Source organism: Oncorhynchus tshawytscha, unplaced genomic scaffold, assembly GCF_018296145.1.
Source record: "Oncorhynchus tshawytscha isolate Ot180627B unplaced genomic scaffold, Otsh_v2.0 Un_contig_9227_pilon_pilon, whole genome shotgun sequence".
Lineage (NCBI taxonomy): Eukaryota > Metazoa > Chordata > Actinopteri > Salmoniformes > Salmonidae > Oncorhynchus > Oncorhynchus tshawytscha.
The window spans coordinates 68,254-95,226 of record NW_024608976.1 but is presented as its reverse complement, the minus strand read 5'-3'; the positions used below and the strand labels follow the sequence as shown (position 1 = coordinate 95,226).

Below are 26,973 nucleotides of genomic sequence, written 5' to 3'. Positions count from 1 at the left end.
TCCAGGTCTAACTGTTCCCTCTCTCTCCTCTCCTCCTCCTGTCTCCTCCAGGTCTAACTGTTCCCTCTCTCTCCTCTCCTCCTCCTGTCTCCTCCAGGTCTAACTGTTCCCTCTCTCTCCTCTCCTCCTCCTGTCTCCTCCAGGTCTAACTGTTCCCTCTCTCTCTCTCCTCCTGTCTCCTCCAGGTCTAACTGTTCCCTCTCTCTCTCCCCCCTCCTGTTCCCCAGGTCTAACTGTTCCTCCTCTGCTCCCCCAGGTCTGGAGCGTGAGGTTATAGCCGACGACCTCCCCCACCCCTTTGGTCTGACCCAGTACCAGGACTACATCTATTGGACGGACTGGTCTCAGCGCAGCATCGAACGGGCCAATAAGACATCGGGCCAGAACCGTACGGTCATCCAGGGTCACCTAGACTACGTGATGGACATCTTGGTCTTCCACTCGTCACGCCAGGGGGGCTGGAACGCCTGCGCCTCCACCAATGGGCAATGCTCACACCTCTGTCTGGCTGTACCAATCAGCAGCTTTGTCTGTGGATGCCCCGCCCACTTCTCCCTCAACAATGACAACAAGACCTGCAGTGGTGAGAGACACACACACACACACACACACACGGTACTAGGTCTGTAACTGGGCTGTAGCTCCCACAGCATAGCCAAGAAAAACAGCCACAGGCCATTAATCCTCCTCCACCAAACTTTACAGTTGGCACTATGAATTGGGGCAGGTAGTGTTCCCCTGGCATCCTCCTAACCCAGATTTTTCCGTCAGACTGTCAGATAGTGAAGCGTGATTCATCACTCCAGACAAAGCGTTTCCACTGCCCCAGAGCTTTACACCCCTCCAGCCGACGCTTGGCATTGTCCATGTTGATCTGAGGCTAGTGTGTGGGGCTGCTCGGCCATGGAAACCCATTTCATGAAGCTCCCGACTAACAGTTTTTGTGCTGATGTTACTTCCAGCGGCAGTTTGGAACTCGGTAGTGAGCGTTGCTTCCAGCGGCAGTTTGGAACTCGGTAGTGAGCGTGGCAACAGGGGCAGTTTGGAACCTGGTAGTGAGCGTGGCAACCGAGGCAGTTTGGAACTCGGTAGTGAGCGTGGCAACAGGGGCAGTTTGGAACTCGGTAGTGAGCGTTGCTTCCAGCGGCAGTTTGGAACCTGGTAGTGAGCGTGGCAACAGGGGCAGTTTGGAACCTGGTAGTGAGCGTGGTAACAGGGGCAGTTTGGAACCTGGTTTCTGTGAGCGTGTGGTCTAACTTCGGCTGAGCAGTTTGCTCCTAGAATTTTCCACTTCACAATGAGCAGTTGACAAGCTCTAGGCAGTTTGGAAACTGGTAGTCACTGAGCTCTTCAGTAGGGGTCATTCTACTGACAATGTTTGTCTATGGAGATTGCATGGCTGTATGCTCAATTTTATACACCTTTCAGCAAGGCTGTGGCTGAAACCCACTAATTTGAAGGGGTTTGACCTACTGCTGGTCAGTGATGCCCCCACAGCTATGCTGACCAGAGGCAGTTTGGAACCAGGGGAGTGAGCGTTGTGACCAGGGGCAGTTTGTGATCATAATTCAGACATCAGTGATTCGTTCTATATCTCTCCTCTCTGTCATTTTCATCCAAACCTGGTAGTGGTCTCTCCCCCTCTCCTCCTCCAGCCCCTACCGAGGCAGTTTGGTACTCTCTCCCCCTAGCCCCTGACGTTGCTCCTCTTGTTCAGTCAGAAGTCAGCCATTAACCGGATGGTGATGGATGAGCATCAGTCTCCTGACATCATCCTTCCCATCCACAGTTTGGAATGTCAGGTAGTGACCCCTGGATAAACGTGGATCAAAACAGAGGACAGGAGGGTTGGTTTACTTGCTGCACTCAGTAGATCGGTTTCTGTTTACCAGAGCTTTGACTGACAGCCTGTTGCTCTATCAGAGCATGATTTGACTGAGCCGTTGTTGCTCCTAGACATTTTCCTCTTCACAATAACAGCAGTTGACATTTGACTGGGCAGCTCCTATCAGAGCATGATTTGACAAACAAACCTGTTCCTCCTATCAGAGTATGATTTGACTGACACCTGTTCCTCCTATCAGAGCATGATTTGACTGCAGCCTGTTCCTCCTATCAATGTTGATTTGATGGCTGTACCTGTTCACCTATCAGAGGCTGTTTGCTGAAACAGCCTGTTCCTCTTATCCACTAATTTGAAGGGGTGTTGACCTTATCCTATCAGGTCATGATTTGACTGACAGATGTTCCTCCTATCAGCTGATGGCCTGATCTTATCAGGTATGATTTGACTGACTGCCCCTCCTACAGCTATGATTTGACCAGGGTATGATTTGACTGATGCCCCTCCTATCCTATCTATGCTGACCAGGGGTTCCTCCTAGAGAGTATGATTTGACTGAGGCCTGTTCCTCCTATGATATGATTTGACTGACGGCCTGTTCCTCCTATCAGAGTATGATTTGACTGACGGCCTGTTCCTCCTATCAGAGTATGTTTTGACTGGCGGCCTGTTCCTCCTATCAGAGTATGATTTGACTGACTGCCTGTTCCTCTATCAGAGCATGATTTGACTGACAGCCTGTTCCTCCTATCAGAGTATGATTTGACTCTGTTCTCCTATCAGATAATTTGACTCATCCAAATGATTTGAATTGTTCCTCCTATCAGATGTCTGATTCCCCTGTTCCTCCTATCAGAGTATGATTTGACTCCTCTGTCCTCTCTCTCAGAATGATTTGACTGACTCTGTTCCCCTATCAGAGTATGATTTGACTGACCTGTTCCTCCTATCAGAGTATGATTTGACTGACGGCCTGTTCCCCTATCAGAGTATGATTTGAGCCTGTTCCTCCTATCAGGTATGATTTGACTGACTGCCTGTTCCTCCTATCAGAGTATGATTTGACTGATCAGAGTATGATTTGACTGACGGCCTGTTCCCCTATCAGAGTATGATTTGATTGACGGCCTGTTCCACCTATCAGGTATGATTTGACTGACGACCTGTTCCTCCTGGATAAACAACCTGTTCCTCCTATCAGAGCATGATTTGACTGACAGCCTGTTCCTCCTAAGTATGATTTGACTGATCCTGTTCCTCCTATCAGAGTATGGAGACTGACGGCCTGTTCCTCTTATCATCAGGTATGATTTGACTGACCCTGTTCCTCCATCCTATCAGAGTATGATTTGACTGGCATCAGAGTAAATTTGACTGATGGCCTGTTCCTCCTATCTTATCAGAGTATGATTTGACTGACTGCCTGTTCCTCCTATCAGAGTATGATTTGACTGACAGCCTGTTCCTCCTATCAGAGTATGATTTGACTGACTGCCTGTTCCTCCTATCCTGGCGGCCTGTTCCTCCTATCAGAGTATGATTTGACTGACAGCCTGTTCCTCCTATCAGAGCATGATTTGACTGACAACCTGTTCCTCCTATCAGAGTATGATTTGACTGACGCCTGTTCCTCCTATCCTAGAGTATGTTTTGACTGACAGCCTGTTCCTCCTATCATCAGAGTATGATTTGACTGACTGCCTGTTCCTCCTATCAGAGTATGATTTGACTGACGGCCTGTTGCTCCTATCAGAGCATGATTTGACTGACTGCCTGTTCCTCCTATCCTATCAGAGTATGAGTTGACTGACAGCCTGTTCCTCCTATCAGAGCATGATTTGACTGACAACCTGTTCCTCCTATCAGAGTATTATTTGACTGACAGCCTGTTCCTCCTATCAGAGCATGATTTGACTGACAGCCTGTTCCTCCTATCAGAGTATGATTTGACTGACTGCCTGTTCCTCCTATCCTATCAGAGTATGATTTGACTGACGGCCTGTTCCTCCTATCCTATCAGAGTATGATTTGACTGACTGCCTGTTCCTCCTATCAGAGCATGATTTGACTGACAGCCTGTTCCTCCTATCAGAGTATGATTTGACTGACGGTCTGTTCCTCCTATCAGAGTATGTGTTGACTGACGGCCTGTTCCTCCCATCCTATCAGAGTATGATTTGACTGACGGCCTGTTCCTCCTATCAGAGTATGATTTGACTGACGGCCTGTTCCTCCTATCAGAGTATGATTTGACTGACGCCTGTTCCTCCTATCAGAGTATGATTTGACTGACGGCCTGTTCCTCCTATCAGAGTATGATTTGACTGACGGCCTGTTCCTCCTATCAGAGTATGATTTGACTGACGGCCTGTTCCTCCTATCAGAGTATGATTTGACTGACGACCTGTTCCTCCTATCCTATCAGAGTATGATTTGACTGACGGCCTGTTCCTCCTATCCTATCAGAGTATGATTTGACTGACGGCCTGTTCCTCCTATCCTATCAGAGTATGATTTGACTGACTGCCTGTTCCTCCTATCAGAGCATGATTTGACTGACGGCCTGTTCCTCCTATCAGAGTATGATTTGACTGACGGCCTGTTCCTCCTATCAGAGTATGATTTGACTGACGGCCTGTTCCTCCTATCAGAGTATGATTTGACTGACGGCCTGTTCCTCCTATCAGAGTATGATTTGACTGACGGCCTGTTCCTCCTATCAGAGTATGAGTTGACTGACGGCCTGTTCCTCCTATCCTATCAGAGTATGTTTTGACTGATGGCCTGTTCCTCCTATCCTATCAGAGTATGATTTGACTGACTGCCTGTTCCTCCTATCAGAGTATGATTTGACTGACAGCCTGTTCCTCCTATCAGAGTATGATTTGACTGACGGCCTCTTCCTCCTATCCTATCAGAGTATGATTTGACTGACTGCCTGTTCCTCCTATCTTATCAGAGTATGATTTGACTGACGGCCTGTTCCTCCTATCAGAGTATGATTTGACTGACGGTCTGTTCCTCCTATCAGAGTATGATTTGACTGACGGCCTGTTCCTCCTATCAGAGTATGATTTGACTGACGGCCTGTTCCTCCTATCAGAGTATGATTTGACTGACGGCCTGTTCCTCCTATCAGAGTATGATTTGACTGACGGCCTGTTCCTCCTATCAGAGTATGATTTGACTGACTGCCTGTTCCTCCTATCCTATCAGAGTATTATTTGACTGACGGCCTGTTCCTCCTATCCTATCAGAGTATGATTTGACTGACGGCCTGTTCCTCCTATCAGAGTATGATTTGACTGACGGCCTGTTCCTCCTATCAGAGTATGATTTGACTGACGGCCTGTTCCTCCTATCAGAGTATGATTTGACTGACGGCCTGTTCCTCCTATCCTATCAGAGTATGATTTGACTGACTGCCTGTTCCTCCTATCAGAGCATGATTTGACTGACGGCCTGTTCCTCCTATCAGAGTATGATTTGACTGACGGCCTGTTCCTCCTATCAGAGTATGATTTGACTGACGGCCTGTTCCTCCTATCCTATCAGAGTATGATTTGACTGACGGCCTGTTCCTCCTATCAGAGTATGATTTGACTGACGGCCTGTTCCTCCTATCCTATCAGAGTATGTTTTGACTGACGGCCTGTTCCTCCTATCAGAGTATGATTTGACTGACGGCCTGTTCCTCCTATCAGAGTATGATTTGACTGATCAGAGTATGATTTGACTGACGGCCTGTTCCTCCTATCAGAGTATGATTTGACTGACGGCCTGTTCCTCCTATCCTATCAGAGTATGATTTGACTGACGGCCTGTTCCTCCTATCCTATCAGAGTATGATTTGACTGACGGCCTGTTCCTCCTATCCTATCAGAGTATGATTTGACTGACTGCCTGTTCCTCCTATCAGAGCTGACTGTTCCTCCTATCAGAGTATGATTTGACTGACGGCCTGTTCCTCCTATCCTATCAGAGTATGATTTGACTGACTGCCTGTTCCTCCTATCAGAGCATGATTTGACTGACAGCCTGTTCCTCCTATCAGAGTATGATTTGACTGACGGCCTGTTCCTCCTATCCTATCAGAGTATGATTTGACTGACTGCCTGTTCCTCCTATCAGAGCATGATTTGACTGACAGCCTGTTCCTCCTATCAGAGTATGATTTGACTGATGGCCTGTTCCTCCTATCCTATCAGAGTATGATTTGACTGACTGCCTGTTCCTCCTATCCTATCAGAGTATGATTTGACTGACGGCCTGTTCCTCCTATCCTATCAGAGTATGATTTGACTGACTGCCTGTTCCTCCTATCAGAGCATGATTTGACTGACAGCCTGTTCCTCCTATCAGAGTATGATTTGACTGACGGCCTGTTCCTCCTATCCTATCAGAGTATGATTTGACTGACTGCCTGTTCCTCCTATCAGAGTATGATTTGACTGACGGCCTGTTCCTCCTTCAGAGTATGATTTGACTGACGGCCTGTTCCTCCTATCAGAGTATGATTTGACTGACGGCCTGTTCCTCCTATCAGAGTATGATTTGACTGACTGCCTGTTCCTCCTATCAGAGTATGATTTGACTGACGGCCTGTTCCTCCTATCAGAGTATGATTTGACTGACGGCCTGTTCCTCCTATCCTATCAGAGTATGATTTGACTGACTGCCTGTTCCTCCTATCAGAGTATGATTTGACTGACGGCCTGTTCCTCCTATCAGAGTATGATTTGACTGACGGCCTGTTCCTCCTATCAGAGTATGATTTGACTGATGGCCTGTTCCTCCTATCCTATCAGAGTATGATTTGACTGACTGCCTGTTCCTCCTATCAGAGTATGATTTGACTGACGACCTGATTTGACTGACGGCCTGTTCCTCCTATCAGAGTATGATTTGACTGACGGCCTGTTCCTCCTATCAGAGTATGATTTGACTGACGGCCTGTTCCTCCTATCAGAGTATGATTTGACTGACTGCCTGTTCCTCCTATCAGAGTATGATTTGACTGACGGCCTGTTCCTCCTATCAGAGTATGATTTGACTGACGGCCTGTTCCTCCTATCCTATCAGAGTATGATTTGACTGACTGGCCTGTTCCTCCTATCAGAGTATGATTTGACTGACAGCCTGTTCCTCCTATCAGAGTATGATTTGACTGACGGCCTGTTCCTCCTATCCTATCAGAGTATGATTTGACTGACGGCCTGTTCCTCCTATCAGAGTATGATTTGACTGACGGCCTGTTCCTCCTATCAGAGTATGAGATCAGAGTATGATTTGACTGACGGCCTGTTCCTCCTATCCTATCAGAGTATGATTTGACTGACGGCCTGTTCCTCCTATCAGAGTATGATTTGACTGACGGCCTGTTCCTCCTATCAGAGTATGAGTTTGACTGACGGCCTGTTCCTCCTATCCTATCAGAGTATGATTTGACTGACTGCCTGTTCCTCCTATCAGAGCTGATTTGACTGACAGCCTGTTCCTCCTATCAGAGTATGATTTGACTGACGGCTGTTCCTCCTATCCTATCAGAGTATGATTTGACTGACGGCCTGTTCCTCCTATCAGAGTATGATTTGACTGACAGCCTGTTCCTCCTATCAGAGTATGATTTGACTGACGGCCTGTTCCTCCTATCCTATCAGAGTATGATTTGACTGACGGCCTGTTCCTCCTATCAGAGTATGATTTGACTGACGGCCTGTTCCTCCTATCAGAGTATGATTTGACTGATGGCCTGTTCCTCCTATCAGAGTATGATTTGACTGACGGCCTGTTCCTCTCCTATCAGAGTATGTTTTGACTGACGGCCTGTTCCTCCTATCCTATCAGAGTATGATTTGACTGACTGCCTGTTCCTCCTATCAGAGCATGATTTGACTGACAGCCTGTTCCTCCTATCAGAGTATGATTTGACTGACGGCCTGTTCCTCCTATCATCAGAGTATGATTTGACTGACGGCCTGTTCCCCTATCAGTTTGACTGACTGTTCCTCCTATCCTTGACTGACGGCCTGTTCCCCTATCAGAGTATGATTTGACTGACGGCCTGTTCCTATCAGAGTATGATTTGACTGACGACCTGTTCCTCCTATCCTATCAGAGTATGATTTGACTGACTGCCTGTTCCTCCTATCAGAGCATGATTTGACTGACAGCCTATTCCTCCTATCAGAGTATGATTTGACTGACGGTCTGTTCCTCCTATCAGAGTATGTGTTGACTGACGGCCTGTTCCTCCCATCCTATCAGAGTATGATTTGACTGACGGCCTGTTCCTCCTATCAGAGTATGATTTGACTGATGGCCTGTTCCTCCTTATCCTATCAGAGTATGATTTGACTGACTGCCTGTTCCTCCTATCAGAGTATGATTTGACTGACGGCCTGTTCCTCCTATCCTATCAGAGTATGATTTGACTGACTGCCTGTTCCTCCTATCAGAGCATGATTTGACTGACAGCCTATTCCTCCTATCCTATTAGAGTATGACGGTGGTGTGGAGCCAAGTGGGCGGTCCTAACCTGGGCCTCCAGCCGTTTGACCTGAGCATCGACATCTACAGCCGCTTCATCTACTGGACCAGCGAGGTCACTAATGTCATTAACGTGACGAGGACAGACGGCAGCCGGGTGGGAGTGGTGCTGAGAGGAGAACACGACAGACCCAGAGCCATCGTGGTCAACCCAGAGCGAGGGTTAGTAGTTGAAGAAACGCTCTGTGATGTCTCTCTTCTGACTCCTGTCCCAGAGGGGGCCCTTGTTGCCTCGTCGTGTTTTACTTGGGCTGTACGACGAGGCAAAATGATTCATCCAGAAGAAATGTGAAAAGTATAATAACCGTTTGGTAGAAACGAAACGGAACCGTTTGGAGAATATGGCACAAATGATTAGACCAAAGACGAGGACACAACAGTTCACGAGACTGAATCCAAACATCACACTGTTGATTTGATGGCCATTTTACATTTACTGTACCCTTCACCTCGTGTTGATAATGACATCCTGGGAAAATGTGGGGTAGGACTGTTCCTGGGAAAATGTGGGGTAGGTGCACCATAAGACAAATACTGTTATGTACCTCTCCAGATGTACACAGCCGTCATGTCTGTTAATATAGTCTCCCTCTCTCTCCAGGTACATGTACTTTACCAACCTGCAGGAGCGCAGTCCTAAGATAGAACGAGCAGCGCTCGACGGGACAGAGAGAGAGGTGTTGTTCTTCAGTGGCCTGGGGAAGCCCGTTGCCCTGGCCATAGACAATGAGGTCGGCAAACTGTTCTGGGTCGACTCAGACCTCCGACGCATCGAGAGCAGTGACCTATCAGGTGCCTACCAACCTCATGTCAGCCAATCACTGATCTGCCTGGCCGAGGTCATAGCCAATCACCGCTCCGTTCCTTCACTTCCTGACCCTTGTTTTGCCTCTTCCCCCTCCTCCAGGAGCCAATCGGATTGTGATTGAGGACTCCAACATCCTCCAGCCGGTTGGTCTGACGGTGTTTGGTAACCACCTGTACTGGATCGACCGTCAGCAGCAGATGATCGAACGCATTGACAAGACGACCAGGGAGGGAAGGACCAAGATCCAGGCTCGCATTGCCTCTCTCAGCGACATTCACGCTGTCTACGACCTCGACATGAGCGAGTACAGTAAGTATTCTGACCTCTGACCCCTCTACTCAGCAGCTAGACATGAGAGTACAGATAGTATTCTGACCTCTGACCCCTCTACTCAGCATCTAGACATGAGAGTACAGATAGTATTCTGACCTCTGACCCCTCTACTCAGCATCTAGACATGAGAGTACAGTAAGTATTCTGACCTCTGACCCCTCTACTCAGCAGCTAGACAGACATGAGTACAGATAGTATTCTGAACTCTGACCCCTCTACTCAGCAGCTAGACATAGAGTACAGATAGTATTCTGACCTCTGACCCCTCTACTCAGCATCTAGACATGAGAGTACAGATGGTATTCTGACCTCTGACCCCTCTACTCAGCATCTAGACATGAGAGTACAGTAAGTATTCTGACCTCTGACCCCTCTACTCAGCAGCTAGACATGAGAGTACAGATAGTATTCTGACCTCTGACCCCTCTACTCAGCATCTAGACATGAGAGTACAGATTGTATTCTGACCTCTGACCCCTCTACTCAGCATCTAGACATGAGAGTACAGTAAGTATTCTGACCTCTGACCCCTCTACTCAGCAGCTAGACATGAGAGTACAGATGGTATTCTGAACTCTGACCCCTCTACTCAGCATCTAGACATGAGAGTACAGTAAGTATTCTGACCTCTGACCCCTCTACTCAGCAGCTAGACATGAGAGTACAGATAGTATTCTGACCTCTGACCCCTCTACTCAGCAGCTAGACATGAGAGTACAGATTGTCTTCTGACCTCTAATAATAACCTTGTTTGCATTGTCTGAATATAAATGAGGTGATATAGAAGGGTATTGTTCCACTGTCATTCTGTGGTCCATTAAGACCTGCTCATAGAAGTCCTGGTTTCCCCGTGGCCATGAAACTAAGGAGTGTTTTAACGATGCATCACGTGTCTGTTGGTATAGCATGGCGCTGGCGAAGCCGTAGGTTGGGAGCTCCGTTCCCACCAGGGGAATCAGTACCATTAAAAAGTAAGAAAATATATGCACTCATTACTGTACGTCGTTTTGGATCAGAGCGTTTGCAAAATGACCAAATGTAATCTTTCCTTACAACGCCCGACGATGTAACATTCGTGTCCCAAAACGCCACGCCGAAAGTGCTGTCGTTGGAGGAAATGTCAATACTGTCGGGGTCAAACGAAAGGGAGTGTCGCTCTCAGATCAGCTTTCTCCATTAAAATCTTTACTTAACATTATCATTATTCCACAATACTGATGATGGATCAGCTCCTAGAGATATTACCATCTATGGCTACAATACTGATGGATCAGAGATATTATCATCTATGGCTACAATACTGATGGATCAGAGATATTACCATCTATGGCTACAATACTGATGGATCAGATATATTATCATCTATGGCTACAATACTGATGGATCAGATATATTATCATCTATGGCTTCAATACTGATGGATCAGATATATTATCATCTATGGCTTCAAAACTGATCGATCAGAGATATTACCATCTATGGCTACAATACTGATGGATCAGAGATTATCATCTATGGCTTCAAAACTGATCGATCAGAGATATTATCATCTATGGCTACAATACTGATGATGGATCAGATATATTACCATATGGCTACAATACTGATGATGGATCAGATATATTACTATCTATGGCTACAATACTGATGATGGATCAGAGATTATCATCTATGGCTACAATACTGATGATGATGTTTCGTATTGCGTCAGATAACAATATTGACGAATACGCTGATTCGGTGTGCGAGTTCATTAGAACGTGCGTTGAAGATGTCGTTCCCATAGCAACGATTAAAACATTCCCTAACCAGAAACTGTGGATTGATGGCAGCATTCGCGTGAAACTGAAGGCACGAACCACTGCTTTTAATCAGGGCAAGGTGTCTGGTAACATGACCGAATACAAACAGTGCAGCTATTCCCTCCGCAAGGCTATCAAACAAGCTAAGCGTCAGTACAGAGACAAAGTAGAATCTCAATTCAACGGCTCAGACACAAGAGGTATGTGGCAGGGTCTACTGTCAATCACGGACTACAGGAAGAAATCCAGCCCAGTCACGGAACAGGATGTCTTGCTCCCAGGCAGACTAAATAACTTTTTTGCCCGCTTTGAGGACAATACAGTGCCACTGACACGGCCTGCAACGAAAACATGCGGTCTCTCCTTCACTGCAGCCGAGGTGAGTAAGACATTTAAACGTGTTAACCCTCGCAAGGCTGCAGGCCCAGACGGCATCCCCAGCCGCGCCCTCAGAGCATGCGCAGACCAGCTGGCCGGTGTGTTTACGGACATATTCAATCAATCCCTATACCAGTCTGCTGTTCCCACATGCTTCAAGAGGGCCACCATTGTTCCTGTTCCCAAGAAAGCTAAGGTAACTGAGCTAAACGACTACCGCCCCGTAGCACTCACTTCCGTCATCATGAAGTGCTTTGAGAGACTAGTCAAGGACCATATCACCTCCACCCTACCTGACACCCTAGACCCACTCCAATTTGCTTACCGCCCAAATACGTCCACAGACGATGCAATCTCAACCACACTGCACACTGCCCTAACCCATCTGGACAAGAGGAATACCTATGTGAGAATGCTGTTCATCGACTACAGCTCGGCATTCAACACCATAGTACCCTCCAAGCTCGTCATCAAGCTCGAGACCCTGGGTCTCGACCCCGCCCTGTGCAACTGGGTACTGGACTTCCTGACGGCCGCCCCCAGGTGGTGAAGGTAGGCAACAACATCTCCTCCCCGCTGATCTTCAACACTGGGGCCCCACAAGGGTGCGTTCTGAGCCCTCTCCTGTACTCCCTGTTCACCCACGACTGCGTGGCCACGCACGCCTCCAACTCAATCATCAAGTTTGCGGATGACACAACAGTGGTAGGCTTGATTACCAACAACGACGAGACGGCCTACAGGGAGGAGGTGAGGGCCCTCGGAGTGTGGTGTCAGGAAAATAACCTCACACTCAACGTCAACAAAACTAAGGAGATGATTGTGGACTTCAGGAAACAGCAGAGGGAACACCCCCTATCCACATCGATGGAACAGTAGTGGAGAGGGTAGCAAGTTTTAAGTTCCTCGGCATACACATCACAGACAAACTGAATTGGTCCACTCACACAGACAGCATCGTGAAGAAGGCGCAGCAGCGCCTCTTCAACCTCAGGAGGCTGAAGAAATTCGGCTTGTCACCAAAAGCTCTCACAAACTTCTACAGATGCACAATCGAGAGCATCCTGGCAGGCTGTATCACCGCCTGGTATGGCAACTGCACCGCCCTCAACCGTAAGGCTCTCCAGAGGGTAGTGAGGTCTGCACAACGCATCACCGGGGGCAAACTACCTGCCCTCCAGGACACCTACACCACCCGATGTTACAGGAAGGCCATAAAGATCCTCAAGGACATCAACCACCCGAGCCACTGCCTGTTCACCCCGCTATCATCCAGAAGGCGAGGTCAGTACAGGTGCATCAAAGCTGGGACCGAGAGACTGAAAAACAGCTTCTATCTCAAGGCCATCAGGCTGTTAAACAGCCACCACTAACATTGAGTGGCTGCTGCCAACACACTGACACTGACTCAACTCCAGCCACTTTAATAATGGGAATTGATGGGAAATGATGTAAATATATCACTAGCCACTTTAAACAATGCTACCTTATATAATGTTACTTACCCTACATTATTCATCTCATGCATACGTTGATACTGTACTCTATATCATCGACTGCATCCTTATGTAATACATGTATCACTAGCCACTTTAACTATGCCACTTTGTTTACATACTCATCTCATATGTATATACTGTACTCGATACCATCTACTGTATCTTGCCTATGCTGCTCTGTACCATCACTCATTCATATATCCTTATGTACATATTCTTTATCCCCTTACACTGTGTATAAGACAGTAGTTTTTTGGAATTGTTAGTTAGATTACTTGTTGGTTATTACTGCATTGTCGGAACTAGAAGCACAAGCATTTCGCTACACTCGCATTAACATCTGCTAACCATGTGTATGTGACAAATAAAATTTGATTTGATTTGGATCAGAGATTATCATCTATGGCTACAATACTGATGATGGATCAGAGATATTATCATCTATGGCTACAATACTGATGATGGATCAGAGATATTATCATCTATGGCTACAATACTGATGATTGATCAGAGATATTACCATCTATGGCTCCACACATTGAGGCGGATTATTCTAATTCTTACCCTCTAATGCATTAAATCACTGATTTGGCACATCATTCATCACGTTAGGCTACACATCATGAAATATATTGACCAATCACAGACAGCAGCCGACAAGTAGAAAAATAGAACTGAATTGAACATGACATTAATTTAAATATGATTTAAATAGGCCTATAGCCTACTGTTTTATTTTATAGTCATCTCGGTTTGAATTTGAAGCATCTTTTTATACTTAGCTTGTTTGAATTAATGGCAAAAACCTTGTCAACTTTGTTTGTCCTGAAGTTATCTGCGGTCAGAGAGACGGATAAACCGTGTGGTTCTATGTTCAGCAGAGATCTTCTGTGTTTAAAGTGATGCAGGAGAGGGAAAGCATCTAACGACGCTCTTAGCTGTTCTACGAGTGGTCTGACCGAGGCAGGTGTTAGACCTGCGAGTGGTCTGACCGAGGCGGGCGTTAGACCTGCGAGTGGTCTGACCGAGGCGGGCGTTAGACCTGCGAGTGGTCTGACCGAGGCGGGCGTTAGACCTGCGAGTGGTCTGACCGAGGCGGGCGTTAGACCTGCGAGTGGTCTGACCGAGGCGGGCGTTAGACCTGCGAGTGGTCTGACCGAGGCGGGCGTTAGACCTGCGAGTGGTCTGACCGAGGCGGGCGTTAGACCTGCGAGTGGTCTGACCGAGGCAGGCGTTAGACCTGCGAGTGGTCTGACCGAGGCAGGCGTTAGACCTGCGAGTGGTCTGACCGAGGCAGGCGTTAGACCTGCGAGTGGTCTGACCGAGGCAGGCGTTAGACCTGCGAGTGGTCTGACCGAGGCAGGCGTTAGACCTGCGAGTGGTCTGACCGAGGCAGGCGTTAGACCTGCGAGTGGTCTGACCGAGGCAGGCGTTAGACCTGCGAGTGGTCTGACCGAGGCAGGCGTTAGACCTGCGAGTGGTCTGACCGAGGCAGGCGTTAGACCTGCGAGTGGTCTGACCGAGGCAGGCGTTAGACCTGCGAGTGGTCTGACCGAGGCAGGCGTTAGACCTGCGAGTGGTCTGACCGAGGCAGGCGTTAGACCTGCGAGTGGTCTGACCGAGGCAGGCGTTAGACCTGCGAGTGGTCTGACCGAGGCAGGCGTTAGACCTACGAGTGGTCTGACCGAGGCAGGCGTTGGTCAGACCAGTCGTAGGTCTGACCTGAGGCAGGCGTTAGACCTGCGAGTGGTCTGACCGAGGCAGGCGTTAGATTAGACCTGCGAGTGGTCTGACCGAGGCAGGCGTTAGACCTGCGAGTGGTCTGACCGAGGCAGGCGTTAGATTAGACCTGCGAGTGGTCTGACCGAGGCAGGCGTTAGATTAGACCTGCGAGTGGTCTGACCGAGGCAGGCGTTAGATTAGACCTGCGAGTGGTCTGACCGAGGCAGGCGTTAGATTAGACCTGCGAGTGGTCTGACCGAGGCAGGCGTTAGATTAGACCTGCGAGTGGTCTGACCGAGGCGGGCGTTAGAGACCTGCGGTCTGACCGAGGCGGGCGTTAGGTGCGAGTGGTCTGACCGAGGCAGGCGTTAGACCTGCGAGTGGTCTGACCGAGGCAGGCGTTAGACCTGCGAGTGGTCTGACCGAGGCAGGCGTTAGACCTGCGAGTGGTCTGACCGAGGCGGGCGTTAGATTAGACCTGCGAGTGGTCTGACCGAGGCGGGCGTTAGACCACAAGCGTTGTGAAGTGCAACAATAATACAGTTGCGATTTAACGGTGATCCTAACGTTCGAACGATGAACTTAGACTTAAGATGGTTTGTGGAAACGGGCCCAGTACTAGTATAGGACTGTTGACACCTCTGGTCTCAGAGATCAACTTTCTCCATGTTGTTCCTGAACTCTGACCTCACTCCTCTCCTTCAGGTAAGCACCCTTGTACCTGGGACAACGGAGGCTGTTCTCACATCTGTATCGTCAAGGGAGACGGAACCACACGCTGCTCCTGTCCTGTTCATCTGGTCCTGCTGCAGAATGAACTCTCCTGTGGAGGTAGAACCCCTGACCTCTGACCCTGTGCTGCTTGTCACAGCTTTACACTTGATAGTGAACTATGAAGATGGACTGACATGAAATGATATCCCTACCGTAACACGTAGAGCATTGTGTGTATTAACCTGTCTCTCCTTCCCCAGAACAGTTGTAACCTGTCTCTCCTCTCCTCCTCCAGAACAGTTGTAACCCGTCTCTCCTCTCCTCCTCCAGAACAGTTGTAACCCGTCTCTCCTCTCCTCCTCCAGAACAGTTGTAACCCGTCTCTCCTCCCCAGAACAGTTGTAACCTGTCTCTCCCTCCTCCTCCAGAACAGTTGTAACCCGTCTCTCCTCTCCTGCTCCAGAACAGTTATAACCCGTCTCTCCTCTCCTCCTCCAGAACAGTTGAACCCGTCTCTCCTCCTCCAGAACAGTTGTAACCCGTCTCTCCTCCTCCAGAACAGTTGTAACCCGTCTCTCCTCCTCCAGAACAGTTGTAACCCGTCTCCTCTCCTCCAGAACAGTTGTAACCCGTCTCCTCTCCTCCTCCAGAACAGTTGTAACCCGTCTCCTCTCCTCCTCCAGAACAGTTGTAACCCGTCTCTCCTCTCCTCCCCAGAATAGTTGTAACCCGTCTCTCCTCCTCCAGAACAGTTATAACCCGTCTCTCCTCCTCCAGAACAGTTATAACCCGTCTCTCCTCTCCTCCTCCAGAACAGTTGTAACCCGGCGTCTCTCCTGCTGGTCCTCCAGAACAGTTGTAACCCGTGGTCTCTCCTCCTCCAGAACAGTTATAACCCGTCTCTCCTCTGCTCCTCCAGAACAGTTATAACCTGCGTCTCTCCTCTCCTCCTCCAGAACAGTTGTAACCCGTCTCTCCTCCCTCCTCCAGAACAGTTGTAACCCGTCTCTCCTCCTCCAGAACAGTTGTAACCCGTCTCTCCTCTGGTCCTCCAGAACAGTTGTAACCCGTCTCTCCTCTCCTCCTCTAGAACAGTTGTAACCAGTCTCTCCCCTCCTCCTCCAGAACAGTTGTAACCCGTCTCTCCCCTCCTCCTCCAGAACAGTTGTAACCCGTCTCTCCCCTCCTCCTCCAGAACAGTTGTAACCCGTCTCTCCTCTCTCCCCCAGAACAGTTGTAACCCGTCTCTCCTCTCCTCCCCCCAGAACAGTTGTAACCCGTCTCTCCTCTCCTCCCCCAGAACAGTTGTAACCAGTCTCTCCTCTCCTCCCCCAGAACAGTTGTAACCCGTCTCTCCTCCCCCAGAACAGTTGTAACCAGTCTCTCCCCTCCTCCCCCAGAACAGTTGTAACCTGTCTCTCCCCTCCTCCCCCAGAACAGTTGTAACCTGTCTCTCCCCTCCTCCTCCAGAACAGTTGTAACCTGTCTCTCCTCTCCTCCTCCAGAACAGTTGTTCCTAACCTCCGTCTCTCCTCTCCTCCTCCAGAACAGTTGTAACCCGTCTCTCCTCTCCTCCCCCAGAACAGTTGTAACCCGTCTCTCCTCTCCTCCCCCAGAACAGTTGTAACCCGTCTCTCCTCTCTCCCCCCCCAGAACAGTTGTAACCCGTCTCTCCTCTCCTCCCCCAGAACAGTTGTAACCCGTCTCTCCTCTCCTCCCCCAGAACAGTTGTAACCCGTCTCTCCTCTCCTCCCCCAGAACAGTTGTAACCTGTCTCTCCCCTCCTCCTCCAGAACAGTTGTAACCCGTCTCTCCTCTCCTCCCCCAGAACAGTTGTAACCTGTCTCTCCCCTCCTCCTCCAGAACAGTTGTAACCCGTCTCTGCTCCTCCAGAACAGTTGTAACCCGTCTCTCCTCTCCTCCCCCAGAACAGTTGTAACCCGTCTCTCCTCTCCTCCTCCAGAACAGTTGTAACCCGTCTCTCCTCTCCTCCTCCAGAACAGTTGTAACCCGTCTCTCCTCTCCTCCTCCAGAACAGTTGTAACCCGTCTCTCCTCTCCTCCCCAGAACAGTTGTAACCTGTCTCTCCCCTCCTCCTCCAGAACAGTTGTAACCCGTCTCTCCTCTCCTCCTCCAGAACAGTTGTAACCCGTCTCTCCTCTCCTCCTCCAGAACAGTTGTAACCCGTCTCTCCTCTCCTCCTCCAGAACAGTTGTAACCCGTCTCTCCTCTCCTCCTCCAGAACAGTTGTAACCCGTCTCTCCTCTCCTCCTCCAGAACAGTTGTAACCCGTCTCTCCTCTCCTCCTCCAGAACAGTTGTAACCCGTCTCTCCTCTCCTCCTCCAGAACAGTTGTAACCCGTCTCTCCTCTCCTCCCCCAGAACAGTTGTAACCCGTCTCTCCTCCTCCCCAGAACAGTTGTAACCCGTCTCTCCTCTCCTCCTCCAGAACAGTTGTAACCCGTCTCTCCTCTCCTCCTCCAGAACAGTTGTAACCCGTCTCTCCTCTCCTCCTCCAGAACAGTTGTAACCCGTCTCTCCTCTCCTCCTCCAGAACAGTTGTAACCCGTCTCTCCTCTCCTCCTCCAGAACAGTTGTAACCCGTCTCTCCTCTCCTCCTCCAGAACAGTTGTAACCCGTCTCCTCTCCTCCTCCAGAACAGTTGTAACCCGTCTCTCCTCTCCTCCTCCAGAACAGTTGTAACCCGTCTCTCCTCTCCTCCTCCAGAACAGTTGTAACCCGTCTCTCCTCCTCCAGAACAGTTGTAACCCGTCTCTCCTCCTCCAGAACAGTTGTAACCCGTCTCTCCCTCCTCCAGAACAGTTGTAACTCCTCTCTCCTCCTCCAGAACAGTTGTAACCCGTCTCTCCTCCTCCTCCAGAACAGTTGTAACCCGTCTCTCCCCTCCTCCTCCAGAACAGTTGTAACCCGTCTCTCCCTCCTCCTCCAGAACAGTTGTAACCCGTCTCTCCTCTCCTCCTCCAGAACAGTTGTAACCCGTCTCTCCTCTCCTCCTCCAGAACAGTTGTAACCCGTCTCCTCCTCCTCCAGAACAGTTGTAACCCGTCTCTCCTCCCCTCAGAACAGTTGTAACCCGTCTCTCCTCTCCTCCCCAGAACAGTTGTAACCAGTCTCTCCTCTCCTCCCCCAGAACAGTTGTAACCCGTCTCTCCTCTCCTCCCCCAGAACAGTTGTAACCCGTCTCTCCTCCCCCAGAACAGTTGTAACCCGTCTCTCCTCCCCCAGAACCCCCCACCTGTTCTCCAGAACAGTTCTCCTGTGTATCCGGGGAGGTGGACTGTATTCCCCACGCGTGGCGGTGTGACGGCTACCCAGAGTGTGATGACAGCAGCGACGAGGGAGACTGTCCTGTCTGTTCAGATTCAGAGTTTCAGTGTGACTCCAGACAGTGTGTTGACCTCAGCCTCCGCTGCAACGGAGAGGTCAACTGTCAGGATCGCTCAGACGAGAACAAATGTGAAGGTAAGACAGGAACAGAGAGGGAGAGACACATCTCACACACACACAGAGAGGGAGAGACACATCTCTCACACACACAGAGGGAGAGACACATCTCTCACACACACAGAGAGGGAGAGACACATCTCTCACACACACAGAGGGAGAGACACATCTCTCACACACACAGAGAGGGAGAGACACATCTCTCACACACACAGAGAGGGAGACACATCTCTCACACACACAGAGAGGGAGAGACACATCTCTCACACACACAGAGAGGGAGAGACACATCTCTCACACACACACACAGGAGGGAGAGACACATCTCTCACACACACACACAGAGGGAGAGACACATCTCACACACACTCAGAGAGGGAGAGACACATCTCACACACACACAGAGGGAGAGACACATCTCACACACACACTGAGAGGGAGAGACACATCTCACACACACACAGAGGGAGAGACACATCTCACACACACACTGAGAGGGAGAGACACATCTCACACACACACACTGAGAGGGAGAGACACATCTCACACACACACACAGAGAGGGAGAGACACCTCTCACACACACACTGAGAGGGAGAGACACATCTCACACACACACAGAGAGGGATAGACACATCTCTCACACACACACACAGAGAGGGATAGACACATCTCTCACACACACACAGAGAGGGAGAGACACATCTCTCACACACACACACAGAGGGAGAGACACATCTCACACACACACACAGAGAGGGATAGACACATCTCTCACACACACACACAGAGAGGGAGAGACACATCTCTCACACACACAGAGAGGAGAGACACATCTCTCACACACACAGAGAGGGAGAGACACATCTCACACACACACAGAGGGAGAGACACATCTCTCACACACACAGAGAGGGAGAGACACATCTCTCACACACACAGAGGGAGAGACACATCTCTCTCACACACACACACAGAGAGGGAGAGACACATCTCTCTCACACACACACAGAGAGGGAGAGACACATCTCTCTCACACACACACAGAGAGGGAGAGAGACACATCTCTCTCACACACACACAGAGAGGGAGAGAGACACATCTCTCTCACACACACACAGAGAGGGAGAGAGACACATCTCTCTCACACACACAGAGAGAGGGAGAGACACATCTCTCTCACACACACACAGAGAGGGAGAGAGACACATCTCTCTCACACACACACAGAGGGAGAGAGACACATCTCTCACACACACACAGAGGGAGAGACACATCTCTCTCACACACACACAGAGAGGGAGAGAGACACATCTCTCTCACACACACACAGAGAGGGAGAGCGACACATCTCTCACACACACACACACACACAGAGAGGGAGAGCGACACATCTCTCTCACACACACACACAGAGAGGGAGAGACACATCTCTCACACACACACACAGAGAGGGAGAGACACATCTCTCACACACACACAGAGGGGAGAGACACATCTCTCACACACACACAGAGAGGGAGAGACACATCTCTCACACACACACACAGAGGGAGAGACACATCTCTCACACACACACAGAGAGGGAGAGACACATCTCTCACACACACACACAGAGAGGGAGAGACACATCTCTCTCACACACACACAGAGAGGGAGAGACACATCTCTCACACACACACACAGAGAGGGAGAGACACATCTCTCACACACGTGTGTGTTATTGAACCGGGTTTAACCTGGTTTAAACCTGGTTTAATTTACCGTGGTTTAACCCTCTCCAGTCTAATGTAGATTACTGCTGAACCTGGTTTAACCTGGTTTAAACCTGGTTTAATTTACCGTGGTTTAACCCTCTCCAGTCTAATGTAGATTACTGCTGAACCTGGTTTAACCTGGTTTAAACCTGGTTTAATTTACCGTGGTTTAACCCTCTCCAGTGCGCTGCTCTCCGGACCACTTCAGCTGTTCTAGTGGTCAGTGTGTGGGGAAACATCAGAAGTGTGACCACTCTACAGACTGCTCTGACAACTCGGACGAGATGGGCTGCTGTAAGTCTATTATAGATCTGATCCTAGACCAGTTTATCTGTAGTGTGTCCTCATGACGGATCTGATCCTAGACCAGTTTATCTATAGTGTGTCCTCATGACAGATCTGATCCTAGACCAGTTTATCTATAGTGTGTCCTCATGACAGATCTGATCCTAGACCAGTTTATCTATAGTGTGTCCTCATGACAGATCTGATCCTAGACCAGTTTATCTATAGTGTGTCCTCATGACAGATCTGATCCTAGACCAGTTTATCTATAGTGTGTCCTCATGACGGATCTGATCCTAGACCAGTTTATCTATAGTGTGTCCTCATGACAGATCTGATCCTAGACCAGTTTATCTATAGTGTGTCTACATGATGGGGTGAAGAATGTGTTCCAACTACCTGGCCAAAAGGTAGTATTTCACCTGCTGGATCTCTCAACTAAACATGGAATAATGTCCTTCTAGTAAGCTCCTCCTCTGCCCCCCCCCCAGACCCGACTGAAGAGCCGTCCTCCCAGCCCACCAACACCATCGGCTCCATTGTGGGGGTTGTCATGGCGCTGTTTGTGGTGGGCGCCATCTACTTGGTGTGCCAGCGCGTGCTCTGTCCCCAGATGAAGGATGACAGGGAGACTGTAACCAATGACTTGGTGGTCCACGGCCCTTCTGTTTCTCTGGGTTATGTACCTCACCCTGCCTCTCTGTCCGGGTCTCTGCCAGGTAGGACCGCTCGCCACACCACACAACACAGACCGATGGATCAGCCCCTAGAGAGATATCACCATCTATAGCTACAATCTGCATGTGACCAATACAATTTGATGAGACACCCCAGTCCGAACCTTATGGCCCCCAGTCCGAACCTCATGGCCCCCAGTCCGAACCTCATGACCTCATGTTATTATGCTACTTTGTTGTTATTGACTCGTGCTACTTTGTCTTGTTGACTCCTGCTACTTTGTCTTGTTGACTTGCTACTTTGTCTTGTTGACTCCTGCTACTTTGTCTTGTTGACTCCTGCTACTTTGTCTTGTTGACTCCTGCTACTTTGTCTTGTCTTCAGGTATGTCCAGGGGGAAGTCTGTGATTGGTTCGTTGAGCATCATGGGCGGGTCCAGTGGCCCCCCTTACGACCGCGCCCACGTAACTGGAGCCTCCTCCTCAAGCTCCTCCTCCACCAAGGGCACTTACTTCCCCCCGGTACGACACACACACCTTACAGCGGTCTAAGTTACTGCATCTCAGTGCTTGAGGCGTCACTACAGACCCTGGTTTGAATCCAGGCTGTTTCACAACCGGCCGTGATTGGGAGTCCCATAGAGCGGCACATAATTGGCCCAGCGTCGTCTGGGTTTGGCCGTCATCGTAAATAATAATTTTTTCTTCACTGACTTGCCTAGATAAATAAAGGTTAAATTAAAAAATACAGACACACTTTAAACCAATGTTAATTTCGTCAACAAAAGAGTAGTGACTCAAATTCCCGTCAAACTTGTATTTTTCTGTGGCTTTTGACAAGACTATAACTGACTGAGTGGACCAGGAAAAGATGGCCTGACTAAATGCATATCGCCAGGCGCCTCCCCTGCTTCCCCGAACCGAACCAGTCCCCACCAGTAATCTAGTTAGCTTCCCTTTTCCTGGTTAACCAACACAACCTGCATTACCAAATGAGAAACTATAGCAGCATCGAGTTGAGTAGTTAAACAACAGGTATGTTTTAATGAGAAACTATATCAGCGTTGAGTTGAATAACAGGTATGTTTTAATGAGAAACTATATCAGCATTGAGTTGAATAACAGGTATGTTTTAATGAGAAACTATATCAGCATTGAGTTGAATAACAGGTATGTTTTAATGAGAAACTATATCAGCATTGAGTTGAATAACAGGTATGTTTTAATGAGAAACTATATCAGCATTGAGTTGAATAACAGGTATGTTTTAATGAGAAACTATATCAGCATTGAGTTGAATAGTTAAACAACAGTCCAGGTATGTTCTTCTCTCCCTTGAGTCTAGAAAAGTAGGCAGTCTTTCAATTTGTAGTCTCACTCAACTCTCCCACTTAGCCTACTGCATTTCATAGCCAGGTCCCCTCAGCCCTCCCACTTAGCCTACTGCGTTTCATAGCCAGGTTCCCTCAAACCTCCCACTTAGCCTACTGCGTTTCATAGCCAGGTCCCCTCAACCCTGCCACTTAGCCTACTGCATTTCATAGCCAGGTCCCCTCAACCCTGCCACTTAGCCTACTGCATTTCATAGCCAGGTCCCCTCAACCCTGCCACCTAGCCTACTGCTTTTCATAGCCAGGTTCCCTCAAACCTCCCACTTAGCCTACTGTATCTCATAGCCAGGTTCCCTCAAACCTCCCACTTAGCCTACTGTATCTCATAGCCAGGTCCCCTCAACCCTGCCACTTAGCCTACTGTATCTCATAGCCAGGTCCCCTCAACCCTCCCACCTAGCCTACTGCGTTTCATAGCCAGGTCCCCTCAACCCTCCCACCTAGCCTACTGCGTTTCATAGCCAGGTCCCCTCAACCCTCCCACCTAGCCTACTGCGTTTCATAGCCAGGTCCCCTCAACCCTCCCACCTAGCCTACTGCGTTTCATAGCCAGGTCCCCTCAACCCTCCTACTGCGTTTCATAGCCAGGTCCCCTCAACCCTCCTACTGCATTTCATAGCCAGGTCCCCCCTCAACCCTCCTACTGCATTTCATAGCCAGGTCCCCTCAACCCTCCTACTGCATTTCATAGCCAGGTCCCCTCAACCCTCCTACTGCATTTCATAGCCAGGTCCCCTCAACCCTCCCACCTAGCCTACTGCATTTCATAGCCAGGTCCCCTCAACCCTCCCACTTAGCCTACTGCGTTTCATAGCCAGGTCCCCTCAACCCTCTTTCATAGCCTACCCTCCCACTTAGCCTACTGCGTTTCATAGCCAGGTCCCCTCAACCCTCCCACTTAGCCTACTGCGTTTCATAGCCAGGTCCCCTCAACCCTCCCACCCTACTGCGTAGCCTACTGCGTTTCATAGCCAGGTCCCCTCAAACCTCCCACTTAGCCTACTGCGTTTCATAGCCAGGTCCCCTCAACCCTCCCACCTAGCCTACTGCGTTTCATAGCCAGGACCCCTCAACCCTCCCACTTAGCCTACTGCGTTTCATAGCCAGGTCCCCTCAACCCTCCCACTTAGCCTACTGCGTTTCATAGCCAGGTTCTGGCCCGTACCGTTCAAAAGGTATGACTCATAATAAGGGCTGTTCTGAAACTAGACTACTGGCGAACCGGACCGTTAACCTTTTGTTTAGGCTCAACCTAATTCAGTTATGTTACCTCATTAGGGGCGGGTTCAGCACGACTAGTTCAGTTATGTTACCTCATTAGGGGCGGGCTCAGCACGACTAGTTCAGTTATGTCACCTCATTAGGGGCGCGTTCAGCACGACTAGTTCAGTTATGTTACCTCATTAGGGGCGCGTTCAGCACGACTAGTTCAGTTATGTTACCTCATTAGGGGCGGGTTCAGCACGACTAGTTCAGTTATGTTACCTCATTAGGGGCGAGTTCAGCACGACACACTGCTGTTACTGTTTATCCTGATTGTCTAGTCACTTTACCTCTACCTACATGTACATATTACCTCAACTATCTGGTACCCCTGCTCGTTGACCCGGTACTGGTACCCCTGCTCGTTGACTCTATTTCCTTTATTTATTTAGTAACCTTTTAACTGCATTGTGGGAAATAGTTCATAAGTCAACATCTCACTGTAAATTTGACACCTGTTCTATTTGGCGCATGTGATGAATAACGATTTGATTTGGAACTTCTATCTCCATGTCCCTCTCTCTCCTCTTCTCTCCTCCTTCTCCTCTTTTCTCCTCCTTCTCCTCCTTTCTCCTCTTCTCTCCTCCTTCTCCTCTCCTCCTTCTCCTCTTCTCTCCTCCCTCTCCTCTCTCTCCTCCCTCCTCCCTGTCTCCTCCCTCTCTCTCCTCTTCTCTCCTTCCTCTTCTCTCCTTCCTCTTCTCTCCTTCCTCTCCTCTTCTCTCCTTCCTCTCCTCTTCTCTCCTCTCTCTCCTCCCTCCATCTCTCCTCTTCTCTCCTCTCTCTCCTCTCTTCTCTCCTCTCTCTCCTCTCCTCCCTCTCTCCTCCCTCTCTCTCCTCTTCTCTCCTTCCTCTCCTCTTCTCTCCTCCCTCTCCTCTCTCTCCATCTCCTCTCTCCTCCCTCCCTCCCTCCCTCTCTCTCTTCTCCTCTTCTCTTCTTTCTCTGTCTCCTCTCCAGATCCTGAACCCTCCTCCATCTCCTGCGACCGTCAGGTCTCAGTACACCATGGAGTTTGGCTACTCCTCCAACAGCCCGTCAACGCACCGTTCATACAGGTAACCCTCTGCTCCTCGCCACGGTTGTCTCTCCTTGCCACGGTTGTCTCTCCTCGCCACGGTTGTCTCTCCTCGCCACGGTTGTCTCTCATTATAGTAATAATATAATGTTAATATTATAGTAATGATATAATGTTAATATTATAGTGATGATATAATGTTAATATTATAGTGATGATATAATGTTAATATTATAGTGATGATATAATGTTAATATTATAGTGATGATATAATGTTAATATTATAGTGATGATATAATGTTATATTATAGTAGTAATACAATGTTATATTATAGTAGTAATACAATGTTAATATTATAGTAGTTATATAATATATTATAGTAATATAATATTAATAGAATATAATATTAATATAATAGTAATATAATGTTAATATAATAGTAATAATATAATGTTAATATTATAGTAATAATATAATGTTAATATTATAGGTAATAATATAATGTTGATATTGTAGTAATAATATAATGTTAATATTGTAGAAATAATATAATGTTGATATTGTAGTAGTAATATAATGTTAATATTATAGTAATAATATCATAATATTATAGTAGTAATATAATGTTAATATTATAGTAATAATATTATAGTAGTAATATAATGTTAATATTATAGTAGTAATATAATGTTAATATTATAGTAGTAATATAATGGTAATATTATAGTAGTAATATAATGGTAATATTATAGTAGTAATATAATGGTAATATTATAGTAGTAATATAATGGTAATATTATAGTAATAATATAATGTTAATATTATAGTAGTAATATAATGTTAATATTATAGTTAATATTATAGTAATATAATGTTAATATTATAGTAGTAATATTATAGTAGTAATATAATGTTAATATTATAGTAGTAATATAATGTTAATATTATAGTAGTAATATAATGTTAATATTATAGTAGTAATATAATGTTAATATTATAGTAGTAATATAATGTTAATATTATAGTAGTAATATAATGTTAATATTATAGTAGTAATATAATGTTAATATTATAATATAATGTAGTAGTAATATAATGTTAATATTATAGTAATAATATGATAATATTATAGTAGTAATATAATGTTAATATTATAGTAGTAATATTATAGTAGTAATATAATGTTGATATTATGGTAGTAATATAATATATGGTAATATAATATGGTAATATTATAGTAATAATATATGGTAATATTATAGTAATATATATGTAATATTATAGTAGTAATATAATGGTAATATTATAGTAGTAATATAATGGTAATATTATAGTAGTAATATAATGGTAATATTATAGTAGTAATATAATAGGTAATATTATAGTAGTAATATAATGGTAGTAATATAATGGTAATATTATAGTAGTAATATAATGGTAATATTATAGTAGTAATATAATGGTAATATTATA

At 47.6% G+C, this 26,973-nt stretch overlaps 1 protein-coding gene across 1 annotated transcript in view; it reads left to right on the top strand.

The window, feature by feature from the left end:
• Positions 1-256: 256 nt before the first annotated feature.
• The window catches only part of LOC112242098 (low-density lipoprotein receptor-related protein 6), a gene marked incomplete at its 5' end in the record, with an annotated part of 29,212 nt that continues 2,495 nt past the window's right edge, over positions 257-26,973 (top strand). The window contains 10 exon segments of the mRNA XM_042313941.1: positions 257-615; positions 8,343-8,554; positions 8,994-9,184; positions 9,300-9,509; positions 15,640-15,765; positions 18,895-19,131; positions 21,054-21,164; positions 21,647-21,874; positions 22,218-22,354; positions 25,442-25,539. Coding sequence (XP_042169875.1) covers positions 257-615; positions 8,343-8,554; positions 8,994-9,184; positions 9,300-9,509; positions 15,640-15,765; positions 18,895-19,131; positions 21,054-21,164; positions 21,647-21,874; positions 22,218-22,354; positions 25,442-25,539 — 1,909 coding nt within the window.